At 46.1% G+C, this 27,792-nt stretch overlaps 1 protein-coding gene across 17 annotated transcripts in view; it reads right to left on the bottom strand.

Annotated features, from left to right (window-relative positions):
- The window catches only part of SAMD11 (sterile alpha motif domain containing 11), a 323,740-nt gene that overhangs the window by 104,877 nt on the left and 191,071 nt on the right, over positions 1-27,792 (bottom strand). For 15 of the 17 annotated variants that reach the window (XM_083752510.1, XM_083752516.1, XM_083752517.1 and 12 more), the window contains one exon: positions 3,708-3,886. In XM_083752510.1, coding sequence (XP_083608636.1) covers positions 3,708-3,886 — 179 coding nt within the window. Of the gene's footprint in view, positions 1-3,707; positions 3,887-12,194; positions 12,231-21,765; positions 21,851-27,792 lie in introns of those variants that run through there. The other 2 variants (XM_083752503.1, XM_083752507.1) reach the window with 2 other exon arrangements.

Here is a 27,792-nt window from a genome sequence, read left to right as displayed (position 1 = left end):
AGAGTCCTGTTGCTTTTCGGTCCTCTGCCAGTTTGCCAGAGGCATCTTGTTGTCAAGAGATAACAAGATGCTGGTTTATGATGGGCTACTGGCCTGCCCGATCCAACAGGGCTCTTCTTACTTAGCTTCTTATTTTATTAGTGACTCAGCTGGTTAGTTTAAACCAAGGGTGGGGAAGCTCAAAGTCCAGGGGTCCAGGCAGCGGTGGTTTAGGATCAGAGTTTTCATTCTCCTAGATGTCAACCTGGGAAGGTAGCCCAAACCCCACCTGCCCCTCGCTTCCCTCTACAGGAGGTGCAGAAACTGTGTTCTCGACCACTGGATCAATTTATTAGTCTCCATCTGTTCAATCCGCCAAAGCCTGTCTTTGCATGCAAGGAAGTACCTAACTCTCCGAGGGTTTGAGATCCATTGGACACCCTCACCTGGTTTTGCCAGCCACTCAAAGCCATTCCCAGGGTGTGGCCACTGTCACATGCCGACAGCTTCTAGGAGCCACAGGTGAGAGCTGAGGGTGGGGACCAAAGGTAGACACACTAACCCAGAAGGAGCACAACATCCCCCCCCCCACAAGAGGTACTACCCCTCCCCAAACACCTCATACACCCTGGACTGTAGCTACTGTACAAAGGTTAATGCTCATCTCTGTTGCCCTACTCACTCTGGACCTACCCACCACTAGCATGTGGCCCTCATAAGATTGCCTACAAGGAAATGTGGCCCCCGGACTGAAAAGGGTTCCTCACTCTTCGTGACATGAAATACCACCACCTGCCCTTTGACTTGTGACCCAGTGCTCACTTAGCCTACTTGCTTCCTGCCAGCTCTTTCTCGCTCTCTTCCGTCAGTAACTTTGCCCCGGAGCTTTGCGTCTCTTGGCTCCACTACCCTCTTCCTTTTCAGCTTATTCTGCCCAGGCTGCATCTCTGTCGCTTCCCCCACCTCCTGAACATTTGTATCTACTAAGGATTTTCATCCTATCAGGCATTATGACCTTTTGCTTCACCTTCGGAAGCTGCAGTGTCTGTCAACATTCTATTCCGGCAGCGTTCCCCAAGCAGTAAGGAATGCTAACATCACAAGCAGATCAATGAATGGCTAGTTTCTCAGGGAAGCAAACAGTTTTCAGCCTATAGACAGATAAATTACTTTAGCCCCACGTGTCAAGAGATAACCTCTTCCTTAATATTCCAAACCACAGTTTGTAAATCATTCTCTGTTAAATACGGTACTACTGTTTTAAAGTGGTATAGAGGATCTCAGTAATCCTCATTCCTACCCTGTAAGGCAGGCCAGCACTATTTTTGTAGGCGGGGTAGGGGGGCAAAGGAGCTGAGATTGAAAAACACTCAGTGGCCATATTCAGACATCACATTAAGCCATGGTTTAGTGGAGCCAGGCCTACTCTCAGGCTCATGTGTTCCTCCCTTTCCCTCACACATGGTCAGGTGGATGAGTTTGGACTAACCTGAAAAAGGGTTTTACTAATCTATTGGGGGCTACCAAGAGAAGAATTGAATGTTGCATTCCTATGCTGGGCATGGAAGAAGCGAGTTTCCTATCTCTTTGCTGCTAGCCCTCCTCTGGCAGACCACTCACTTGCAATTCCAGGTCACCTATAGGCCAGAGTGTAATTGAAAGAACGAGTTAAGGGATAGCAAAAGCTTCCAAGCTCCAATCTCTCTCAATGGAGCAAAGAAAGCAGAAGAGAGGGAGGACAAAAACCAGGAGACATAGACAGACATCTTCTCGACACACTAAACCGTGGCTTAACACAGGGCAGGGAACCTGTAGAGGAGGATTATTAGTTTGTTTTGCTTTTGTTCTTCTTTTTATTGCATATTTGTGTTGTTTTAACTTGTATTTTATTCTGTGAAATGCCCTGAGATCTTCAGACAGAAAACAAACAAGCAAGCAAATATAGACATCTAAGATTATAGCATCCTGGACCATTGGCCAGGTTGGTTGGGGTTGATGAGAGTTGGGAGTCCAAACAACTGGAGGGCACTATGCTGAATAAGACTGGCTTAAAAGTGCACGGCAAAGTATTCTGAACTCATTGGTCTCAGAAGCAAAATCTGTAGCCAAGGACGTAGTCAACTGGGGATTTTTCTAGCCTCGAGACCTTCCATGAAAACAGAGCGAGGCTGAAATCACAGGTACACTGGGAGGCAAGCGCCACTGGTGTACGTTATGCACAAAACTGGGATGCAAAATCTCAGAGGAAACCACTTTAGTAGATGACCAAGCCAACGACTAATAGTTAAAACTTTCTCTCCTCTTCTCTCTTTCCTTACTGTATTTTCTCGCCAATGAGCCCAAGCAAATCACTATAATTAAAATTCTGAAGATAAAAGCATTTTATTGGTTTGCAAACCCTGGGTATTCATCTAACAAACTATTCGCCTCCCTCCTTAGGAAGACAAAGCAGGGCTACTGGAACAGAGGCGCTGAATTAAATGGGTAGTTAAAAAGGAAGGATGAACAATTTGGAGATGCTTTGTGCATGGCTCCATAGCACATCGCGCACCCATGGTAGGGAAGGACGCAGACCTATTGCCCAGCTTTACATGCAGAATTAATAAACTGCATCCACAACAATGGCCACAAGAAACAGGGTGTCAAGACAGAGATGCTTCTTTTTCAGTTGGGGTGGGGGTTTGGGGGAGGAGATGCTGTACCACTCCAGCTCCCCAGACCTCTGCTGTTGGCGACCCGGCAAAGTGGGAGGAAAACGGCTTAGTGACTGGCAAGCAACAGGCACATAAAACCCCCTCACACACAGAACTAGAAAAGCAATTACACGCCTTTGCTCTCCCATTCCTTTGTTTTTATAGGGCTTGTTTCGGAATCCAAGCAACTCTGTGCATTAGCGAGCGCAGGGAGAGGATGGTGGTGGTGATGATCAAGAATAGCTGTAATGATACACTTGGGGGGTGGAGGGCAATGAGACACAGCTGCAATACATTTTCATTGCCTCTCCGTTACAAGGTATTACACAATGCATGCTTTCCCAGAGGAATCCAAAGTCTGGACTCTCTTTGGGGATTGCTTTGTTTCCCCAGAGGGAAAAATCGCCTCTCCTCTACCCATGGCAGCTACATTGCCAGGGGTGTAGAATATAGGAAGTTGTTTTATACTGAATCAGACCATTGGTCCATCTAGCTCAGTATGTCGGCACTGACTGGCAGAAGCTCTCCAGCATTTCAAACATGGGTTTCTCCCAGCCCTAGCTGGAGATGCTGGGGAATGAACCTGTGACCCCCTTGATGTGGGGTAGCATATCTGCTCCAATAGTCTTTGTCTGTACTTGTACACTTGCAAATATTTTTAAATGACATTCAAATCTCCAGTGATCTCTCCTCTAAAGAAAATCAAACCCACTGCCCCTGGAATCTATTATGACTCAGGGAAGTGGGGAAAGCACAACAAATATGTTTTTTACGGCATAACTCTTCTACAAGAAGTGTGATCACAGAATCTTACTGTCTAGGCTTGCTTTCAGGGCATGTGGATTTTTATGAGCACTACATGACATCACAGCATGCCAACCAATGGCTTTCAAAGGGGATATGCAGCCAGCCAATCAGAGACTTTTTGCAGTCTCACAACTTACAACCACTGGGGTAGAAGCACAAATGATCAACTCACACTCAATGCTTTGGGGTGTGGGGGGTGAGATAGGAAATCACAATAAACAAAATCACCTTCTTTTCATGATACTAATATGCAAATCCTCCTCTTGCTTGACATCAGGGTGGTGACCGTTGACCTTGTCACTCTCCTCACTGTCGTCACTGTGTGAGAATATGGAAGGAAGCTCTTTCTTTGGGGTCCTGGTAGGAGGCAAGGGGATGGTCCTCTTCTCAGCAAGGCGACCCCGATTCTGTGGAAGGGGAGATATCCGGAGTCGAAGGAAGGGAAGGGGGGAGAGAAAGAGGAAAAGATCAGATTAGGTGACTCAATCAAGATGTGCTGAAGGGGGGAGGTTTTTAAAATAAAGTCAGTCATCTGTTGGGGTGGCTCTGTTGACACCTCCATAATCCCTATGCAAAACAAACTATAGTTAATGTTAATGGTGTGAACAAACCATCATTAAAGCTGAGGCGTACAGCAGATTATCAATTAGACCTTCGTTTCTTACATTACAGAATGATTAAAAGCACCAGAAAAGGCTGCTGTGCCTTTGTCTGAATCTTTTGTGGCTCTTTATCCACAGCTCTATAGCTGTTGGGTGGTGATAGCTCCTTAACCAGTTTGGCAGGAGACTGGATTCTTATGCGATACTAAATTGTGGTTAGCATTAACTAATTTTGTAAACCAAGTAGATGCTTTAATTAATGAGTAATCTTTAAGCACAGTTAATAAACCATAGCTAAGCTGCAGGGCTCACAAGTACAGTGGAACCTTGGTTCTCGAACGCAATCCATTCGACTCCCAAAACCGAAACCAAGGCGCGGCTTCCGATTGGCTGCAGGAGCTTAAAGCGGAAGCCGCGTTGGTTGTTTGACTTCCGAAAAACGTTCAAAAACCGGAACACTTGCTTCTGGGTTTTTGGCATTTGGGAGCCGATTTGTTTGTCAACTAAGCAGTACGAGGACCATGGTTTAATAAACCATAGTTTAATGCACCATGGTGCTTGGGAACCCTGAGAAATGGGAGGAAACAGCAGTGGATGGGAGACTGCAGAGGAAAAAAGTGGCAGACACAAAAGGGTTAAATACCCCTTCCACTTGCCACTCTAAAAATGCCTCCACCCCCCCCCCAATATTTTACATACAGTATTCAGCAACCAACACAGGAAGGTTCCAAATATGCAACAAAGTATTCAGTTGCACCCTAACAAAAATGACACTCCTGGTTGTTTTTTAAATTGAAGCCATTCCTGGAAATCTGAGCACAGCACCTATATTGAGCATTTACTCCAGCAATTGATGCTTTCGCCAGGGACCCCCAGAGCTCAATGCCTAACCTCCCCGCTCCTCCCCCACAGCTAGATGTCGCAGTGCACCTCTTTCCCGCTAAGTCACAATTTATCGCATCAATTAAGAGTCAGCGGCCTGCAAATTCCCAACACACAACTGCCACGGGACTGCCTCGAGTGCAGCTCCAGAAGCTGAGGAGGGGGACGGTGCCGATCTCAGCTCATAAAAATCATTTAATGGCCATTATGGTACCTAAGAGCAGTTACTTGGTCTCAGTGGCTGCTCAGGGACTCATCATACTTAACTAGAGAAGGGGGAAGGAACAGAGGGTGTGTGTTGGGGATTGAGAACAGCCCTCGCGGAAACTATTCAGAGCCCCACACACAGAGAAATAGGGGGTCCTGTTAAGCTTCCTTTAACAGCCCTGCCAGGCTCACAATCGGGGGTGGCTCAAGTGCACACTTATGGGTCAAGTGGCCTGCATTTGCGACTCTAACACAGCCTCTCCCCCAACTTGGTGCTCAGATGCTTTGGACTACAGACACATTTACACACTGGACTTTCAAGCAGCAATGATCGGTTCTCATAGAATTGTAGAGCTGGAAGAGACCTTGAGGGTCATCTAGTCCAAACCCTTGCATTACAGTGGTACCTCGGATTAAGTACTTAATTCGTTCCGGAGGTCCATTCTTTAACCTGAAACTGTTCTTAACCTGAAGCACCACTTTAGCTAATGGGGCCTCCTGCTGCTGCCGGAGCACAATTTCTGTTCTCATCCTGAAGCAAAGTTCAATGCTCCTGTTACACTACTGCTGGCTGAATGCAGAGTGGCATGAAACTAAATTTTATTAAGTTGTGTCTATTATTTTCAACAGGTCCACCCGGAGTCAAACTTAGCTGAATGCCACCCTATAATACCACATTCATTCCTCCAGATTAACCTAACACATCAAAGTTAATGAGTTGTAGTCAATGCTAGTTCTACTCAGATTAGATTCCTAGCACTGCAAGCCAATGGGCAGGCTTGCAGTTTACTTCAGCATGATTCTAGTCCACTTTATTTAACCACCACTAGTGCTGATGTTTTGCAGATTACCAAATGTGTATTAAGAGTCCTGAAGACAACGGAATGTAGACAATGCTAGTCCTTTTCAGAGTAGACCCCACTGAAATTAACACAACTTTGGTCCATTCGTTTCAATGGATCTACTCTGAGTAGGATTTAGCTGCATGCAACCCAAAGATGTGACCAAGAACTTTGCATCAACATGTGAAACATAGTCCCACTCATATAACCTACTGCATAATTTCTATTACTGGCACACCACCCCGAACAATTGGAAATGTTCACAAACATTCCATGTCATCACAACACCTCAGCCAATGGCTAAGAAGCTTGAAAATAACCTGCCGCTGGTCTGAGGCTCACAGATACCATAGTGGAAAAGAGGTTTCCTAGTCACTAAAAATTAGGTGCTAGGAAAAAGTTGGCTGAATTCAAGGTCCTAATTTGTTCTGGGTTTGTTTCCTTCTCGGGGAGTAACACAGCAACTGAAGCATATATCAAACATCTGAAACATTTCACAGTTGCTAGTCCAGCATCCTGCCTGGGAAAACCATCACCACCGCCGGACATGCACAGCCTCCAAAAAAATTTAAAACAGCATTTTAAGAGAGTCCTAGCTTTGTTCACTTCCAGTATAAACACTGGATCAGCCCAAAGGAAGTCCCTTTGGATGTGGCCTCCTTTTATAACCCTGAGATAATCCTCCCTTGCTAATAAGAGTACTGTGCATCATTGTGTGCTGGGGGACAGGGAAGAGACCCGAATTTTATCTTCTGCCTCTTGACTTATTATGTTTTTGAATGTGTTGATATGACAATATAAGAAGAGCCAAAGGTCCATCTAGCCCATCATCCTGTTGGCCAGCCAGACGCAGTAACACATTCAAAAAGCAGGACATCAGTGCAGCAGTATTCTCCCCATTAAAATGAATTAATCTAAGTTAGTAACATTCCTTTATTACATAGAATTGTGGAGTCGGAAGGGAGGACAGACGTCATCTAGTCCAACCCCCCTGCAGTGTAGGAATCTTTTGCCCAACGTGGGGCTCAAACACATGACCCTAAGCTAAAGAGCCCCACGTTCTTCCAACTGAGCTATCCTGAGTTCTGTTAAACTGGTCTACTCTGATTAGGATTAATAATGACTACAAGCCTGCCTCTTTCCCCAAATCACATCTCCTATTTGCTTAAATCTGCAGCTCTAAGCTGAGAGCGCGTGTCATATTCTGCTCTGATCTGCATTAAAGGCAACTGGTGAAACTTATCAAATGCCACACAATTAAATCCGAGGCCTCCTTTGAGCCTGAGGGCCCGGCAAATGGCCCTCCCGCCTGACCACTGCTCCTCGCTCTAATTGGCCCTGGTGAGAGCTAGAGTTTAAATATGCATTTTAATAATATGTCGTTGCTTTGGTTTTATCCCCATGTTGAAGAGCACTCCGGGTCTCCCAAGAAGACGGAAATCAAAGATGGAAAGGAGGCTAAAATTTCCACTCAAAGAGGAGCCAGTCAAGGTTAGCCATGTTGTTAAGACAAAAGCACCCCCAAACCACCCACCCAAACTAACCCTTCCATCGTAACTCCCACATGAAGCCACATTTTCCCCAGCCCATTTAAAAAATAAAAAGAGAATACGGCGTTTTTCCGCAGCAGAATAGGAAATAACCGAGACGGATCTTCCAGATGAGAACGGAGGGTTGGAAAGTACAAGAACAAGGGGGAGGAGGAAAGGAAGGACCCCTGTTCTCAGAGGGAAGGTCAAAGCGTATCAACGCCCTGCTTGTGATGTAGCACAGCTGCCAGAAAACGAGGAAGGATTCCTTCCAGCAGGTCCCCGGCGAGCATTTAATTGATCCCAGAGACGCCAAGGCCTCAGCTAGGGCGGAATTTGCAATGTGTTGGTTGGAGGGCGGGAGAGACGTGGGAGAGTGAGAGAGACCAGAGAGAGACGCTTATGTGAGGTCATGTGGTGGGAAAGGCTGGACATGGGGGGGGGGGGCAGAAAATATTGCATCTTGACAGAGGACAGGGCATCTTCACTGTGGCTACCAGTCACACTGGTTATGTTCTTCCACCCCGGTCAGAGACAGTATGTCAGTTGCCGGCACCAGCAGGTGAGGAGAGCTCTTTTGTGCTCAGGTTCTGCTCACGGGCTCCCCATATGCACCTTGTTGGTCAATAGGTCAGTGTCTGGCCTGACCCAGTAAGTCTCTTATTATGTTCATATAAGTAGCAGTGAAGGAGGGCTGTTGCCTGTGGGCTTCTTTGAGCCATCTGGGTGTCCACTATGTAAACTAAATAAAAAAAAAATTAGCACTATGGAAACTGTACTAGATGGGCCTTTGGCCAGATCCAGCTACAGGCTGCTCTTATGTGGAGAAGGGAAGCCAACTCCTGAGTAGTTTAGCTCCAACCAACACACTTTTCGCCTTCCTGGCAAATGAATAAATAAAGGCAGCTGCAAACACGTATGCAGGAGAGGTTGTATAGAGCTCAGTGGCAGAACACGTACTTGGCATGCAGAAGGGACTGGGTTCTTCTCCTACCTAGCTAGACTCCGTCTCGTGGGTCCCTTGCCATCTGTAAAGATGCCACCCCCATCACTGCCTGGTCATCTCACCGAGCCTCTTGGGTGGAGGCCGAAGGTGCTTTTTGCCTACCATCACCACAGACCACAGAGAGAGAGAAGTCAAATGAGCTCCATATGGAGAGGAGGCCCCAAAGTTTTCATTCCCTTGTTTTCATTCCCTTGTTACTGACACACGAAGGTTTGGTTGCCCTCCAGGAGCCTGGAAACCACGGCTGGGAGGAGAAAAGGGAAGGCCCACAAATTTCTTATTAAGAAGCCATACCAAGAGTTCCTCAGAGAGAGTCCTCTGTCCTTCCCCGATTCCCGCCCCCCGCCTGTTTTAAAGCCAGCTGCGATTACCAAAAGGGTCACACCAGGTGCCCAAATAAGCCCCCCGTCTCTCCCCCAGGCCTTCATTACACATCGCAAGCCAGCGTCTCAACGCCGCCGATTTGTTTCGATAGCAAATCCAGGGGCTGGGGCAGCCCTCGCCTCACTTCCTGGTGCTTAACCAGCTTTGCTATTAAAACCCAGGCCGCTGATAAAACAAGCTTCTCGGGTTCCGTGCCGTCCTCTGCTCCGACGCTCAAGTAATGAGGAAATGAATAAAAGAAGAGGCAAGCTCTCTCCGCAGGCTTTGCTGCCAAGCGCGTTTCCCTCATCACCTGTCAAAAGCGGCCTAGTTCCTCGCCCGATTGCTAATGCAGTGCATCTCTCATACGGATAGGAATTCACACTGTGCAGCCACAAATGAAGCCAGGCAACCCTTATGGCAGGAGGTCTTGAGAGAAATTGGGGAAAGTTAGGTAGAGCCCAAAGGGCACATCTTGCTCTGCAGAACACCCACATGCACACACTTCCACAAAATGACAGGGGAGGAGAGTCATCTTGTGGTGAGATCCTGTTTGTGGGCTTGCTTACCACCGGGGCATTTGGTTGGCCACTGTGAGAACAGGACGTTGGGACTAGATGGGCTGCTGGCTTGTTCCAGCACTCAGGCTCTTATGGTTCTTATGCACTCAAGTGGAAGCTGCATCGGATGTTCAGCTTCCAAAAAACCTTCGAAAACCGGAACACTTACTTCCAGGTTTTCGGAGTTCGGGAGCAGATTTGTTTGTCAACTAAGCCGCTCAAGAACCAAGGTTCCACAGTACTCTGCTATCCTAAACATGTCTTCTAGGGACTAAGCCCTGCTGAACACACTGGGGCCCACTTCTGTCTAATCCTTAGGGATTTGGTTTCTCTCGGTTTCTCAGTTTTGGTTTCTCTCAGTTTCTCATCAGGTTCAGCTCTCCACAGTTCCCCATCAATTTGCAATTTTTATTTTTTTAAAGTCCTCCTGAAAATTTGCACGGATTTCTCCCAATACACACATTTTTTATTGCAGTTTTGTCTAATGTACACATCATTGCAAAGCAATTTCCCTTAACATAATGCATATTTTACCCTAACATATGCATTCTGATTTCTGGGGCACTTTACCCGGCTGGAGAACTGCTCTGCAAAATTCTGAAAAGTGTGAACTTCAAAAGGGGGCTGTGCTTAGGTTCTTGTATTGTTTCAGATTGTTAAAAAGAGTTTTGCCTTTTAATGCAAACTGAATCAGATTTCTCCCCTATCTCTATTAATAGCACAAAGCACTGTAGCATTAGCTGCCTTCTGCTATGGACTTGACAGCAATAGCCGATATGTGGACTGCAGTCCATGAAAATTTCTGCCATAATGAATGGCAGTTACTTTGCTGGTATTCCTTCCGAAGACTTTTCATATTTTCAAGTGAGATTCAATTGCGTATCTGCAAATTCAGGTTGCGTAATTAAAGTTGAGTTGTGGCTCTTGCCCATGAAAACCTGGTCCTCCACCACTAAACCCCCCCCCCAATTGTGACTTCTTGCAATAAGGAAAGTGATGGGGAAACACAATGAAGAGTGTGAAATAACATTTGCTTGTGGCACTACCGTCTAACCTCTCTGCTATCACATAAAAATGAAGGCTTAATTAATAGCCAGCATCATCTAACTTTCTCATAAACTTTGTGCAAACTAATCAAAATGAGTGTTTAACGAACAGGCCTGGATGTGACCAAACCCAGCTGCATGACTGGAAAATATCCTGGACCGCTACTAGGCTCAAAGAAATGGCAAACTTTCTGCCTCTAATTCCCGTGAGACCATCTCCACACCTCCTTCCCTACCTAACCTGTCTCAATGATGGATGTTTTAACTCTCTGCCCCTCACTCCCCCCCCAAAAGGAATATATTGTGGGAAAACATATAACACAGAGATGGGGGGAAATCAGAACCTATTTTTTAAAGCAGTCTTTCTGAAAATGCTCCAGATGTTTCATAGAAGGGAAGATTCTTAGGTCACATCAAGACCTGGAGATCCCCTTTTCAGCACAACAGGAAGTCATGCTCTGAAGCTGGTCCTTCAAGAAACAAAGACATGGTAGCAGAGCATTGGGCTAAGAAACCTTTCTTCTCGGCAAGGAACAAGATTCCTTAAAGCAGAAGGCTGCCCCCTGCTTGGAAGTCTTCAGCTGAGAGAAAACTTTGCCACCAGAAAAGGAGACAGTTGAATCCAATTCACAACGTGCAGGGAAGAATTCAGCTTCTCTGAATTTCTTTAAAGCAAGTTCCTAGCCCTTCTAGTCACGGAGCTATGTTTTGAAAGGGCGCTAGCAACGGCGGCTGAAATCTCAGAAGTCAGAGGTATTTTCAGGAAACTGAGTGTGGCATTTCACTATCTCTCCTGATCCCATGAGAAACCAAAATAATTTATGCAAATTTTGAAAGATTGTGCAAACGTGGCCCACTGAAATAATTTATCCAGGTTACAGAATGTGGTTTTTCTTGGCACAAAACTTTAATATGAGTCTGAGCATAGAATTTTAGTGTTGCCAGTCCCATACAAGCAAAGATTCAACAGCCATCCTCACTTTTTGCTTTCAGGTGTCTCCTAAACATCTTTTTTTATGCCGAAGGGCCTTTGCAGATGTTTCTTTTTGTTATTAGCCAGTCACTTTAACAATTATCTGTATTGTTTTAGTGATGTATTTTAATACATTTTTCTATTTATTAAAAAGGAAAAAAATTCCAGGTAACATAAATTATCTATAAGAATAGCCCTGTTGGATCAGGCCAGTGGCCCATCTAGTCTAACATCCCGTCTGTACTCACAGTGGCCAATTAGATGCCCCAATAGAAAGCCTGCAAGCAGGACCTCTGATCAACCAGAACTCTCCCTTTCCTTTGGTCTCCAGCAACTGGTATACAGAGGCATTTTGCCTCTGACAATGGAGGCAGAACAAAGCAATTATCCTCCCTTCCACATCGGATGTTCAGGCTGTGAGTACCAATCCATATGTTGCCAGAACAGCACTCTCCATGCCCAAAAGGGAGGTGTCGGCAGGCTTGATGGAGCCCTGAAGTTTACATAAATGCAAGACTTCTTTTCAAACAACAACAAATAAACCTTGAAGGCAAACCCCGAAACAGCCCAATGAGAACTGAACATGCTCAGTATTAACGGAATGCTTGCTGACTGCCTGGTGGTGTTAGGAATGGAGTGGAGCAGCGGGAATCCTGAACAGCAGCGGTCCATACGCTGCAACGTTTTGTTGCAGGTTCCACATACCATCGATTCCTCCTCCTCCATGCAAGGATTGGTTTTTCAAAATAATCTTGAATTTGGTTAATGCCGCCCAATCCCTTTTCTGTGTTTAGAAGCAAGCTTCGCTGTGTTTCAATAGGGCTTATTCCTCAGGAAGGATTGTAGCTTTAGCCTTCTGAACTGAGCAAAGAGTTTAGAGCAAAGAGGTAAATATTGGCCCTGTCAGCTCGTAAAACTGAAGCCACCCGGATTCTTCCGTGCTTTGCCTTAGCCCAGGACCTGGAACAGCACTGAGCTTTTCTGCCGCCCCAGGATACCAGTAAATTCCACCATGGGGAAATTCCACATGTCGGTTACTTTGGCAGAACATCTGTTGGGAGGGTTCCCGTGTTCCTAGGGGGTAGAAACCTGCCTGGACGACCAAACTCAAAGAAACGTCAGTTTCTTTCAGCAGAAGCAGCTGATTTTGGCATCCTTTTTCCTCCAGCGAGTTGGAATCTGGACACTTGGAAACTGGAAGAGTCCAAAACCATCATGAAAACCGGAGAGGCCAAGTGTATTCTCTCTTTTTTGGTCTGGAACAGATTGAGTTTCATGAGTTCTGGCTCCTGACTCATCAGCTGCCTACAACCCCCCACCCCACCCAAACAATCCCTGAAATCAGACCCGAGATTCTCTCCCCCTCCCCCAAGAGACAGTAGATTGACCAGCTCAGGTCCATAAATTTAAATGGGTCAAATTTTAGTCGGACCTTAGTTGGATACAGGCCATTGGGAAAGAAAGTGCATGCAGACGCTTGCTTTTTCAAAGGATCAGAGCAAAGTCAGGTCCAGCAGAACTGATTTGAGCCTCAGAAAGCACACAGAGCTGACAGACGAAGTGGGCAAGTACGTAACTCTTCAACTTGCTCTTTTAACTCAGTGAACTTTTCAACCACCCTCTCAACCAATGGAGCAGTGTGGGTCAGGACGGTGGCCCAGAGGCTTTGTGGGTACCAGCAGGAAGACCTAAAAGGGCTCCACTGCCATGCCTTGGGACCTCACAATCTCCACTCACAAATGTTTTCAGTGCTCTGCTTTCCAACTAAACTCTTCCCAACCCGGAACATATTAAGAGTTTGCTAGAATTTATGAATTACTCCCGGCTTCCTGGCCTTCTGCTTGTCGCCAAGGAACTGTGAGAAACATTTGCAGGCGCGGAATGGGTGGAAAGCAGAACTGGCCAAGTTTTCTGACCTTGGCAGTATTCAAGCTCCTCACGTCCTCGCTTCCCTTCTCCAGGTCCTATATTGCCTTACTCCCCGGGGTGGGGTGGGTGTTGTAATTTGGAAACTAGAAAGTTTCCTTAATAGCTTTGTCAAGGGAGCCCCTGAACAATTTTATTCCATCAAATCAGGCTTCGGTCTAAATTACTCTTTGGATCTAGATGCCACTTCGGCTAAAAATTCCTTATTGCTTAGGAAGGCAGGATTGGGGGTGGGGGGAGGCGGCTGAAAGAAAAGCCTGGGCTTCGGAGATAATCTGCTTGCATTTACTCAAGGTGCCAATAAACGAGCACTGAAGGCAGATGGTAAATTATTTGCACCTTTCGACTCTTTTGATCCACATCTGTTCGAGACAGGATGGATAATTTCTAGAGGTCAAGAGAGCAGTAGCTTCTAGACAAGAGAACCAAGAAGCCTCCTTTCTGAACTTGCTCCTGCTATTATTTTGGTGGTGGGATAAAAGACAGCATCCCGACCACCTGGAAATGTGGAAGGAGGGAGAGTGGAAAGGATCAAAAGGGAGGTGTGTGTGTATGTGAATATTCCCAGTTTCACATCTGACCTGGACTAAGTCACAGTGCATTTCTATGCCAGATTTCTCCCAACTGCGCACCCATATTGAGCATCCATCCTGATTTGTTTGCAAAGAGATTAGATCATGTTGGCTATTTAATGAGTTTTCATTCTGATTTGTTTGCAAGGAGTAAAAGCAGGTGTTGTCCCACACATTCTGCTGCATTTTCCCATCATTATTCATACTGCAAGAAGTCTGATCTTTTGGAGGAGCAGGTTTGTTGTGCAAGGCCTCCCAATCAACTATAATTGTCTAATGTGAATTTGCCCTTATTGACTAAACCCCACCTGGAAGCACCCGTAAAGTACTTTCAGATCCCCAAGCTGGCACTTATCAACAACTCCCTTATACAAGTCAGTCTGCTGGGTCCATATGACCCAGAACTATCTACACCAGGCATAGGCAACCTAAGACCCATGGGCTGGAAGCAGCCCATGGAGGTCGCATAACCGGCCCATGGACCCTCGCCACCCGCTCGGCCGGCTCCCGTGTGCCACGCTAAACCGGTGCAGAGCGGAGACCGCCTTCCACAATGCTGGGCGACCTTCCATTGGCTGCAGGAAGCTCCTGCAGCCCATGGGAAGCTGTGAATGACTTCTCTGTGCTGCAAATCGCGTCTGTGCATGTGCAGACACCAAAATCGCACACTCGTGCTCCGGCCCATGAAGCGATCTCCACAGGAGTTAAGCGGCCCACAGCAGATAAACCTTGCCGACTCTTGATCTACACAGACTGGTAGCAGCTCTCCTGGGTCTCTCCAAGCCCTATGTTGATAAACCTGGGGTATTTTGCATGCAAGCAAGAGCTCTGTCACTGAGCTACATCCAAGAAATGGGTTCTCTTTAAGATTTGGACCAGATCAGCAGAAAAACAATGGAAAACAAGGCAGCTAATGTGGTGTAGCATTAAGGGGGTCAGACTAGGACCAGGGAAGCCAAGGTTCTAACACCAACTCAGCTATGACGCTCCACAGGAGATGTTGGACCAATCATTCCTTGTCAACCTAACCTGCCTCAAAGGGTTGCTGGACTGGCTGCCAATTAGGTTCCAGGCCAAGTTCAAGGATGAACCTGAGACTCCTACATGAAAGGCAGGTGCTTACCACTGAGCTAAGGTGCTTTCCCTCAGAGCAGGCCTTTAGAAAAAGTATCCCCCATCTTCTCCTAAACTCTGGCAAGTATCTGGGAGTCCACCACATGACCACCACCCAAAGAAGTCCTCCAAGTCGTTCACTATGCTGGAAACTTTTCTTTTTTAAGGAAAGGTATGAAATTGCAAACACCTCTAAGAGAATTTGCATGAAGATCTCCATTGGCCTCTGCCCTTCCATATCAGCTTTCTCTTCCCCCTCCCCAAGCACACGTAAATTCCACACCAAGCCCATAAGAAATATGTATGTGTGCGTGCACAAATTTAGGTTTCCATTCACAACCGGCTTGATGATTTGTCTACTACATGAGGGTGGGGGTATAGAAGAGATTTTCCAGCAAATTGCATTACTTTGTTTGGTCAATTGGCCTACAAATTGATTTTCCTGTACAAATAATGAACATTTATGGTTATTTTCCCTATAGGCTTGCTTTATTTGCCATGTAACAAAGAGTGATTTTCCTGGATTTTTTGGAGACCTGAGCTTATCGCTGTTAGTAATTGTGTGTGCCTGTGAATTTGGGGGAGGGGGGGAGAGAAGAGGAGGAGGTTGCAGACAAAAGGGAATCTCTTCTTGTGTTGTTGTAGGAGATGCTCCAAAGGGAGGGGAAGCAAGAACTATGCAGGAGTGCGTGCTATTCTCCACACTAACCACACATTTACCATAATGCCTACTTTGGCCCTGGGGGAGCAGGATGGCACCATGAGGAGGGAGGGGAGGATGCATCGCTGAGCTTGCAATGGTTACTTGCTCAGTGGCAGAGCATCAGTAGAAGGTCCCAGGTTCAATCCTCAGCATCTCCAAGTTGGGGCTAGGGAAGACTTTGGTCTAAAACCCTGGAGAGCCACTGCCAGTCAATACAGCTTGACAGACCAACGGTCTGGCTCAGTAGAAGGCAGATTCCTACATTCCTTTTTCTCAAGGGACGGGGCCAAAGTTCACTTGCTTTGGATGCAGAAGCAGCTTATTAATTTCATTAATAAGCAGAGTCATTATTCATTAATAAGCAGAGTCATTAATTTCACTCCCTCTTGCTATCCCTTTCCGAATTATCTGGATATTGTCCCACGGGCATTTAGGATATATTACAGAACGTTAGGTGACATAGCCCCACCCTCCACTCCTGGATGAAGGTGAACGGAAAAAGAACTAAGCCAGGCCTCCCAAGGACTTCCTAACCAAAACACAAAAGGGGGGGGGGATTGCTGGCTCTCATTAAGATTTCTGCTTCTCAGCCTGGAGTTCACTTTCTAAAGCTTTTGTGGGGGGCCCTGAGGGAACTCGTCAAGCCGCTGGCGAGTGGGGATGGGGGACAAGCCAGCAGCTCCAACAAATAGCAAGAGTGGCTAGGTTGTGGCAACATTTGACAGCTTAACAGGTGCACCGAACAGCTGCTATATTTAGGAATCATTAGCAAAGTACATGTCTTCACACATTTGCAGAGAGACTAGGAGAGAGTCAAGATACTGAAATTTGGGGGGGGGGGGGCGGGGACAAGGATGAAAGAAAGTGGATTTTGCAGGTCCTTCACCTGATCGCTCCCACGCCAACTCCACAGGAGCCCACATGGCAGACAGGTGGAATTGAGGGATTAGAAACTGAGAACCAGAAGAAAGACTACTGCAATGTGCTCTACGTGGGGCTACTTTTGAAGGTGACCCAGAAACTATAACTAATCAAGAATGCGGCAGCTAGACTGGTGATTGGGGGAGGCCACCGAGACCACATAACACCAGTCTTGAAAGATCTACATTGGCTCCCGGTATGTTTCCAAGCACAATTCAAAGTGTTGGTGTTGACTTTTAAAGCCCTAAACGGCCTCAGCCCAGAATACCTGAAGGAGCGTCTCCATCCCCATTGCTCTGCCCGGATGCTGAGGTCCAGCGCCAAGGGCCTTCTGGCAGTACCCTCATTGCGAGAAGCAAAGCTACAGGGAACCAGGCAGAGGGCCTTCTCAGTAGCAGCGCTCACCCTGTGGAACGCCCTCCCATCAGATGTCAAAGAGATAAACAACTACCTTACATTTAGAAGACATCTGAAGGCAGCCCTGTTCAGGAAAGTTTTTAATGTGTGACATTCCAGGTCTCAACTCTGGAAATTTTTGAAAAGAAGGGCAATTAAGATTGACAGCAAGAGGAGGTGTTCCCTATACACATTCAGAATTTGGCTGGATGGCATCTTGGACACCTCCTTTCAGCAACTCCAGCAGCCAGATGTGGCTCTTACCTCTGTACAGCAGGCTACATTCAAGCAATGCAAAATCCAGGTGTCTACACCCTCCCTCTCATCCAGTCAAGCAAGAGTCATTATCACAGTGCAATGAACTTTTCCAGCCAGAGAGAGAAGAGGGTCAGTGAGGGGCATGACATGAGAACAGGGGTGGGGCTAGGAAAGGGCATGGCCTATAAGAGTCCCGAGAGCCTGATGGAAATGTATGGAGGGCTGCATTTTGGTCCCCAGGCCTGAGATTCCCCCACCTGTGCTTTACATGACTCTTGAAGCGGCCATGGAATTGTATGTAGACAGGGGTCTCTAGAAAAGGAAGAGCCAAAATGGGCTTGGCCTGTTGGCTTAGCCTTACAGCACAGATGATTTCAACCATGGCTGCATGGTGCACAAGGGAGCAGGGAGTAACAATTTCTGCAGGAAATTCTGCAACACATGTGAGGGTCCTGCGAATTAAGGACTTTTGCACCACTATATCTGATTTCTTTCCGCAGGGCCTGTGAGACAGAGTTGTTCCGCCTGGCCTTTGGCTTGGAGTCAACTTGATCCCCTCCCCCTCTTTCCTTTTTCCTTTCTCCTTCTGTGATGGAACTCCTATTTGGGGACTTCCCTGGCTTTTTTCTGGCCCACGTAGGACCATTCTGGATAGTTGGCCTTGGTGAAGATTTGATGTTTCCATCCCCAAAAAGTTTTTGATTTGAGTTTCTACTGAAATGAGGCTGCATTTTAATGTTGTCTTTTAATCTTGTTTTTAAGTTGTATTTTAATCAATTGTTTTTATACCTGGTGTTAGCAGCCCTGATCCCGGTCTTGGCTGGGGAGGGTGGGGTAATAATAATAATAATAATAATAATTACTATATTTGACTTGAATGAATTTATTCTGTGTGGTTTTACTATCTCACAAGATCTCTTCAGTTAATTGTGGGGAGGGGAAAGGGTGGATACAGGGCAACTCCTGATCACTGCAGGAAGGGGGATTGTAAGGGCATAGAAAGAGCCCTCTTGGATCAGGTCAAGGGTAAATGTAGTCCAGCATCCTGTTCTCACAGTTCCCAATCAGATGCTTAAGGGAAACTTGCAAGCAGGGCCTAAGTGCAACAGCAACTCTCCCCACTTTGGAACCCCAGCCAACTGGCATTCAGAACCATGCAGCCTCTGCCAACGGAGGTAGAACTTATGGTTAGTAGCCATTTGAGTACCTTACCCTCCACATTCAGGCATTCCTCAGGCAGTTTTGGATTCTGCAAGAGTACCCCTAAGGGCTAGAAACCTAAGTCCCTTTTTTAAAAAAAAGAAGAAAAAGGAAATTTCTTGGGATGAGAAACTCCACAACCTGTGCTTTGTCTCCGCTCCCGCAGAACTGCAGTACAGGCGCCATTCTGGATGTAACCCCGAGCCGTAGCCCAAGGCCAAAGCCCAGCTCAGCAGATCAATACGCAGTTGAATAAATAAACGGGCCGCCCAAGTGTTAGTTCAAGCCAGCGCTGTGACACGCCCCTGACAATATCGATTCCTGGAGCAAAAGCACCGTGCAATGACCCAAGAGCCTAGCATTGTAGTGTATGCCAGGTTTGGTCAGAAGCAAAGACACAGAAAAAAATAATGCCCCAACACCTGTGCATACAAGAAACCCACCACACTATGCTTTGAACTAACCCGTGGTGGTGTGCCCACAATTCTGCTGCATTTGCCGCATGCTATTAACGTCCCCCAACAGCCTGCAGCAGAAGCCAGAAACACTCTGCAACTGGGGTGGATTTTTTTACTTGCAAGGGATTTTCTTTCCTTCTTGGCTTGTTTTTAAACCTGGGAAACACTTAAAAGCAGAATCCCACAGAGTAAAAAGGATTTACCCCTACCCTCCACAGTCCTTAAAACAGAAGCTGTACAACGTAAGGACATAATAAGAGCCAATCAGATGCCTCTGGGAAGCCTGCAAGCAGGACCTGAACCCAACAAGAACTCTCCCCATTGGTGATTCCCAGCAACTGATTTTCAGAGGCATACTGCCTCCCACAATGGATGAAGACGATAGCTGCTGTGGCTAGTCGCAACTTCTAACCTTACCCTAGAAATCTAGAGAGGATACTAATCTATCTTAGAGATAGGGCCAGCGCCAGCAACTTTAAGTAACCATTGAGTACCAAGACCGTAGCAGTGGTCCCCAACAGTGATGTGCACCAGAATATGTTCAGAAGCATATTTTTTCCAGCACTTTTTTTATCCACTTGTCTACTCAGAGCAAATCTTAATTGGATACCACCCTTGATTGGAGGGTAGGAAGAGTGAACAAGAGGGATGCAACAAGATGAACAAACTAACAACACAGCAATAGTCAGACAGGGCAAAACTCACAACCCTGACCCTCAAGCCTAACTCCAGACCCCCAAATCTGTTCCTTTCAGCTTGCACAGCCATTGCACAGTGAATCCTTTATACAAGATGAAATCGCAACGGCAGGCTAAGTTATCAGCACAACCCCAGAGGGGTGTCGGTGTGGGTGGGTGTGCACACACACACACACACACACACACACACACACACAGAGTGATGGGAGAGATTGTCAACATTCACTTTGTATTTTTCTAACCCAGGGTGGCCGTGCTTGGGGTCAGCATCTGGCTGCCTGTCAACCTCCCGCTGTTCTCCGCTCCTTTATTTATTTATCTCTCCCTAACCCAATTTTCCAGCTGGAATGGCGAGAGAGTGACGGCAAAGTAACGCGATTGAGGCGCCCCGGGCAAAATGCCTATTACCTTCCCTGCCTCCCCCTTAATCAATAAAGCCGTTTTGCTGCCTGCTTCTGAAGCAGAGCATGCCATTCTGAAACAAGGGCCCTCGCACCAGGAGCGCGTGCAATCCGAGCCAGAGGGGGCTGTACCTGGGGTGCGCATTTTAATGTGGCTACTCTTCATGGTTGTGTGAGATGCATGTGTGTGTGTTTTCCATATACAGGGTGCAAAAGAATGATCAGTGAAGGCTGGAGATGGGAGTGTGCAATTGAAAGAACTGTGACCTGAGGGGTTGAGTTTTCTATGTGAATCTATGGGTTGGTATATGTAGATCTACAAATATAGATATGTAGGAATGTACGAAGGCATAATTTTTTCTTCCACCTTGTATTCATTGCATGCAACTGTGAGAACATGATGATGGACTAGATGGGGGAGCATTCTCAATCATGTATCGTTTACGGATTGAAAGCAACAGCAACAGCAAATACAATTGATTTCCATTCTGGAAATGGGACGAATAAGCAAACAGTAGCAGGTTCTGCTCCCATTTCCAAGTTCAGCAGAATTCTCTAACATCCTTATATGGAGGTTTGTAGAGATAGATATACATATGCACACAAAGAATAAGAACCTTTAGGCGGTCAAGCTGAATATGAAAACACTGGTTCTGGCCTGCAAATTGTTTCCAGCATCTCAGTATTCCCAGGTATATTACCTCTAAATAGGGAGGTTCCATGTCTGGCTATTACAGCATATAGCTGCCTGGAAATCTCAAATTTCTTCATTTTTTTCCAGAAGTGTCTGAATGCACCACAGATAACAAATATGACGCAAATAAACAGCCAAATTGATAGTAACAAGACAGTGGGCTCAGACTGGACAACTGGTAAACAATCACATAAGTTAGCTTTAAACAGTACAGTGGTACCTCGGGTTACATACACTTCAGGTTACAGACTCTGCTAACCCAGAAATATTACCTCGGGTTAAGAACTTTGCTTCAGGATGAGAACAGAAATCGTGCTCCGACGGCATGGCAGCAGCAGGAGGCCCCATTAGCTAAAGTGGTGCTTCAGGTTAAGAACAGTTTCAGGTTAAGAACAGACCTCCGGAACGAATTAAGTACGTAACTAATTTTTTGCACACAATTCTACTACCTTGGTTGCTTGAAGCTTTTGTTGTTGAATGCATAGCCCCATGAGTCAACTCCAGTATTTGTTTACTGGAAAAAAGACAGCTCTTTGCTAGCACCCTGCCAACTGGGAGAAACAGCACCATCCTGAATTGTTCTGAGGGAACAGTGTCTTGTGAATGTACAGGTGAAAACGAACAATACACTATTATCAGCAAACCCATCAACATTGTGTTGCCTCCTGCAGTCAGAAAGGTGCTAACAAAGCGCTATCTTTTCTAGTGAAAAAACACCTGATAACCAACTAGAAAAGGATGGTACTTTGATAGAACTCTACTAACTGGAGAAGGCCAGTTTGTCGCCAATAGTTATCTTGCCTGTAGCTGCTGAAGGCGATTGGGCGGATGGGGATGAATTTGCCAATATTGCCAGTGGCAGAAAAGCAAAACATTGTTTTGGCAGGTGCCTGTAACTGAACACTGTCTTAGTAGACATCGCCCGGCTTAACATACCTCTCGCTTGCCTTTGGGCAAAACGTTTGGCCCTTGCTGAAGGACGGCAGTTCTCATTATGAGCAGGGTGGGGAGGGAGAAGAGTGGCGTTCAGCACATTTCCCAACGGTAAAACTGTACCCTGCGATGCATTACGGCCCAACTGGTTTCCCCCCTCCTGAACAACCCACTGCTATTGACATCCTTCCAAGATCGTTAAAGCAAACATCAAGGAAAGGGAGAAATTTGTTTGTTTAAGGAGGTGCAAGTCTTGACAAAACAGACCCTAATCAGTTATTTAGATAATTGAAAAGCCGCCAGGTCTTTGTTACCTGCCAGGGCCAAACAGGAAAGGCTGGGGAGAAGGAGAGAAAAACACAGACACAAAAAAAAGCAGCCAGACAAGGACTGGGGCTCAAATAGCATCCAGGTGTGGAAATAAGGTTTGGCTCACAGATGAAAACCACACAGGGCTCGTTGTTTCAACGGCAAAGCTTGATCTTCTGTCCTTTGCAATAGTTTGTGTCACGGCTGTAAACACAGCAGTCGGGTTTTGTTTTTTTAAGTGGAAGAACAAAGAGGTACTATTTCTTTCTTATCCTCCCCTCCTCCCAAGGAACTCTCAAGGTGGCATTGGTGGTCCTCCCCTCTGTTATTATTTTCAGAACAACCCTGTGAAGTAGGCCTGGCTAAAAGAGAGCAAGCTTTTTTAATGTGCCTTGAGAGCTTCTTGGCCAAGTCGGGATGCGAACTTATGCTTTGCCCCCATCCTGCCCTTTGTCTGTCACTCTAACCATCGCACCATACTGCCTCTCATGGGCAAGTCTAACTTGCAGAGTTGGTACACCAAGCAGATTATGAGCAAAGATGTTTAGCTAGTGATATATGTTGAAAGCGACGTGGGTGGCGCTGTGGGTTAAACCACAGAGCCTAGGACTTGCTGATCAGAAGGTCGGCGGTTCAAATCCCCGCGACGGGGTGAGCTCCCATTGCTTGGTCCCAGCTCCTGCGAACCTAGCAGTTCGAAAGCACGTCAAAGTGCAAGTAGATAAATAGGTACCGCTCCGGCGGGAAGGTAAACGGCGTTTCCATGAGCTGCTCTGGTTCGCCAGAAGCGGCTTAGTCATGCTGGCCTGTACGCCTGCTCCCTCAGCCAATAAAGTGAGATGAGTGCCACAACCCCAGAGTCGGCCCCGACTGGACCTAATGGTCAGGGGTCCCTTTACCTTTGTAAGTTGAAAACCAGATTATTGCCCAGTCCTAGTTTTCCACACATCACACTCCAGCCTTCCCCAACCTGATACCCACCAGATGTTTTGGATCACTCCTGACTGGGGTGGATGAGAGTTGTGGTCCAAACTATCTGGAGAGCTCGTGGTGGGGGAAGGCTGCACTGATCAGGATCCCCACCCCCTCAACTTGCAGAATTAGAATTATGCAAAATATACCCCAATACCCGTGTGCTTTACATTGATAACAATATTCACCTCTATATCTGCAAGAATTTTTGGTTTTCCCCCAGTGTGGACACAAAATAAAACACTGAAAGAGAGGGAGCAGACTAGCTTCTCACAAAGGGGGGGGGGGAATAGTTTGAAGAAGCCATATTTGTGTGGTGCACAGTACAGGTTGCTGCAGGAATATATTCACAGCATGGCCCTATAGCACTCCAAGTTTGGAATTTGATGATGTAACAAAATTTATGCACTGCTTGGTGTATTATTGCTAACCTCGAAATGTTTAGCAATAAAACTTTAAAACTATCAATTGAAAAACAGCCCAAAACAGACATTTTAAAATACAGTAAGCCCACAACATACATGCATGTAACACATTCGAGCTTTATGTGCGTGGCAAAAAAGTAAATAAAAAGGGGGTGGAAAGGGGGCAGGGTTCCAGGAAAAACAACTTTCACAATCCCACCTGCCACTGAACCCCATTTGTTTTGACTATGTGCAATTTTGGCTTTAAGCGCGATCCCTGGGAACAGAACCCCTGTGTAAGTTGTGGGCTTGCTGTAATCAAATAAGTAGCTCCAAAGAAATAAGACATGTACAACTCCTACATGTCTAGAAAGGCTGGTCCAAACAAAGATGCTTTTAAGCAGGCACCAAAAACAGTACAGTGAAGTCTCCTGGCTGCTTTCAATAGGCAAGGAGTTCCAAAATCCAGGTGCTGCCACACCCAAAGGCCAATATCTTACAAGTGCAAAGCTAGTACAGTGGTACCTCAGGTTAAGTACAGTGGTACCTCAGGTTACATACGCTTCAGGTTACAGACTCCGCTAACCCAGAAATATTACCTCAGGTTAAGAACTTTGCTTCAGGATGAGAAGAGAAATTGTGCTCCGGCGGCACGGCAGCAGCAGGAGGCCCCATTAGCTAAAGTGGTGCTTCAGGTTAAGAACAGTTTCATGTTAAGTACGGACCTCCAGAACGAATTAAGTACTTAACCTGAGGTACCACTGTACTTAATTCGTTCTGGAGGTCCATCCTTAACCTGAAACTGTTCTTAACCTGAAGCACCACTTTAGCTAATGGGGCCTCCTGCTGCTGCCGCACCGCCGGAGCACGATTTCTGTTCTCATCCTGAAGCAAAGTTCTTAACCTGAAGCACTATTTCTGGCTTAGCGGAGTCTGTAACCTGAAGCGTATGTAACCTGAAGCATATGTAACCTGAGGTACCACTGTATCATGCAGTACCCGTAAAGGGGCTGACTCCACAGACTGAAACCGTTGAGTGGGCATATATATATATATAGCGTAAACTGGTTCCAATCCATAAGGGCTTCATATACTAACTGTAACACTATGAACTTGTCTCTTACTTCCCTACCCACTGGGAGGGGTGAGCATTTATCCAGAGTATATATATATATATATATATTTTAAATTCCAGTAAGAAGCTCCTTGCAACAGATTCCGTACAGCGAGACTTCACCTGTTAGGCTTACTGCAGGAAGGCTTCCATGGCACACATTCAAAAAACTGCCAAACATCTCCGGAAGGGGTGGGGGGAGGGGAAACGCAAACAAACCTCAAACAGGATAGATGAGAAAAACCTCAAAAGCTCCTTTGTCCCTTTTGGCCGCCAAAAGACCTGCTTTGAATGGTGGGTGGGCTGCTGCGGGCTCCGCTCCCCAAACAGGTAACAAGCAGACTTTTGAGATCGCTTTAAGGTACACCTCACTCTCGCCTCCTCTCTCCTGACTGGTATGAAAGCTTAAGGAGAGAAAATGTGCTTTTGGCATGCCAAAGAAACATAGAAAGTTGCCTGAAACAGAGACAGAGTTTTGGTCCATTTGGGAAAGGGACCCCAAGGGTCATCTAGTCCTACCCTCCACAATGATTTTCACTAGCTTACCTGCCCACCAATAAATATGTTTACCATTTCTGACGTAAAAAAGAGAGAGTAAAAATAACCTTTTTTTTGGTAAAGATTGTCATTAGGGGCAACTTTCATTCACCACAGGTGCACATCTATTTACCAGCCAGCCATAACCCCTTCTTCATAAGACTCCTGCAAAAACAAAGCTGATGGGGTCAGGGAAAGGATATGAAAAGTTATTGATCCGAGGAGAATTCATTTTACCTATAAGGGGACAGGACTTTCTCACTTATTTAATCAAGGGCTGGCATCAAAACCATAGCGAATTTTAGTATTATCTAATTCTACCTAATCTCATTCGATCACTATTGCTCCACCACAGCTGAGAAGGGGAAGTCCTGCCTGTTCTTGTCTTCAGGTGCTATCTCCTGTTGCCTTAGCAACGCAGCAAAATGCCATTTCCACAGAAGTCAGACCTACCACATTCGTCTCCAGGTTTATTTTTTAAAATACAACCCCTATATACGGATGTGTTTAAACCCATATACAGGGGTTGTACTTGAAAATAAATAAACTGGGGTGCAGATATATACCCCTTCCCCAAGAGCAAGCAGAGAAAGGGGGAGGGGGATCTATGCAAAACTCAAAAACCACCAGTGAGAGATTACGTTAAATTGCACCAAATTAGAAAGCAAGAGGAGAAAACAACTCATTTAGTTCAGTTTTGGCCATCCATTATCCCATGGGGCTCAGAGTGGCTTATAATGATTATATCTTCCTAAATACATAAAAACGTAAGGTGTCACCACGTTCTGCAGTTCACATGGAGGTTTGGAGTCCAGCAACAACTGGAGGGCCATAGGCTTCCCCAACCTTGTTTTAATCAGCCTCAATAAGAGCCAGATCAGGCACACATGAAGACACAACAAGAAGTCTCCTTTCTGGACCACATTCCCCATCATCCCTGACCATTCATCAGGCTGGGTGCCGGGGCTGGTGGGAGTTGGAGTCCAACAACATCTGCAGGGCCACAGCTGCCTCTGTCTTGCTCTACTGAAACCAAACCTAAGAACTCATAAGTGACCTGAACACATTAATCTTCCTCCGCTTACTTTTGGCTTTCCATCTCTTTCCCAGCCCCCAAGGGCCAATGGTCAGGGATAATGGGCAGTGGGAGCAGCCAAACAACATCTGGACTGCCACAAGTTCCCCGTCCCTGATTTACAAGGTTAATTACGCAGCTGGAGCCCTGCAAGGGGAAGAGCAGCTGGCAAAGGCAATTCTGAGCAAGAAAAACAGCTGGTGAGGGAAGAGGATTAGGAACTCTTGACTCCTGCTCCGTTCAAAAAACCACAATCTCCCAAACCTTCTTTCCATTTAAAAATAAAGCACACAAAGGTTGGGGTTTTTGTTACACATATTTGCACATATCATTTGCACCACAGCCCGCTGCAGTGAGAGGAGAAGGAGGAGCAGCAGCTAAAGGCAAGGAACGATGGAGAAGAACTGTAAGTGCATCTGAAAGAGATAAAAGACTTAGCACTGGCAGTTCAGAGCTGACTGAAAAGGACCAAGGATGACACCAGGAGAAAAGGTCCATGAAGGTTAGTATCGTAAAAGGCGAGCCAAGTGCTAGCTATCATTTATTTCAACATAAGCACAGGCTCCAGAAGGCGAGTAGGCATGACCGGAAAAAAGGAGACAAACTCTCAAACTCTTGTGTGTGTGTTTTTAAAAAGAGCATTAAGAATAGCCTGCTGGATCGTGCCGATGACCCATCTAGTCCAGAATCCTGTTCTCACAGTGACTAACCAGATGCCTGTGGAAACCAGTGAGCAGGACTCTCCCCTCTCCTGTGGTTCCCAGCAGCTAGTAATCAGAAGCATTTCTGCCTCCAGCTGTGGAGCCAGAGCACAGCCATTATGGCTAGTAGCCATTGATAGCCCTAGCTTCCATGAATTTGTCCAAACCACCCAAGCTGGTAGCCGTCACTGCCTCCTGGAGGAGCGTAGTTTGATGGAGAAGTACTTTCTTTTATCTGACCTACATCTCCCAACGTTCAGCTTCATTGGATGTCCACGAGTTCTACTGTTACGCAAGGAGAAAAACTTTGCTCAATCCATTTTCTGCATCTCATGTATAATGCTATAAGCCTCTACCATGTTACCTGTCGGTCGCCTTTCCACTAAACTGAAAAGTCCCAAACGCTGCAACACTTCATAGGATAGTTGCTCCCCTTGATCATTTTGGTCGCCCTATTCGGAACCTTTTCCAACTCTGCAATATCTTTTTTTGGAGTGAGGTGACCAGAACTGTACAGTAACTGTAAATGTGGTCACACCATAGATTTTTATAACATTATGATATTGGCAGTTTTATTTTCAATTTGTTTCCTAATGATCCCTAGCATGAAATTTGCCTTTTCCAGGGCTGCCACACACTGGAGCTGACATCTTCACTGAGCTATCTGCTATGACCCCAAGGACTTGCTTCTGGTCCATCACCTCTAGTTCAGACTCCATGAGTGTCCTTGTGAAATTAAGATTTTTTCCCCTCCAACATGTACCACTTTATACTTCTTTACATTGAATTGCATTTGCCATTTTGCTTCCCCAAAAGTTGTTTACTGTCAAAAAAATATATAAATGCTGTTGAGTCCACAGGATTGTTTTCAATAAACTTATGTGTCTCTGCTAGATTTTTTTCCTGAGCGGAAGAAAA

The sequence above is a fragment of the Podarcis gaigeae genome (genome assembly GCF_964106915.1).
Source record: "Podarcis gaigeae genome assembly, chromosome: 8".
Taxonomy (NCBI): Eukaryota; Metazoa; Chordata; class Lepidosauria; order Squamata; family Lacertidae; genus Podarcis; species Podarcis gaigeae.
Note: the sequence above shows the minus strand (reverse complement) of the source record. Positions and strands in the feature narration are given on the sequence as shown.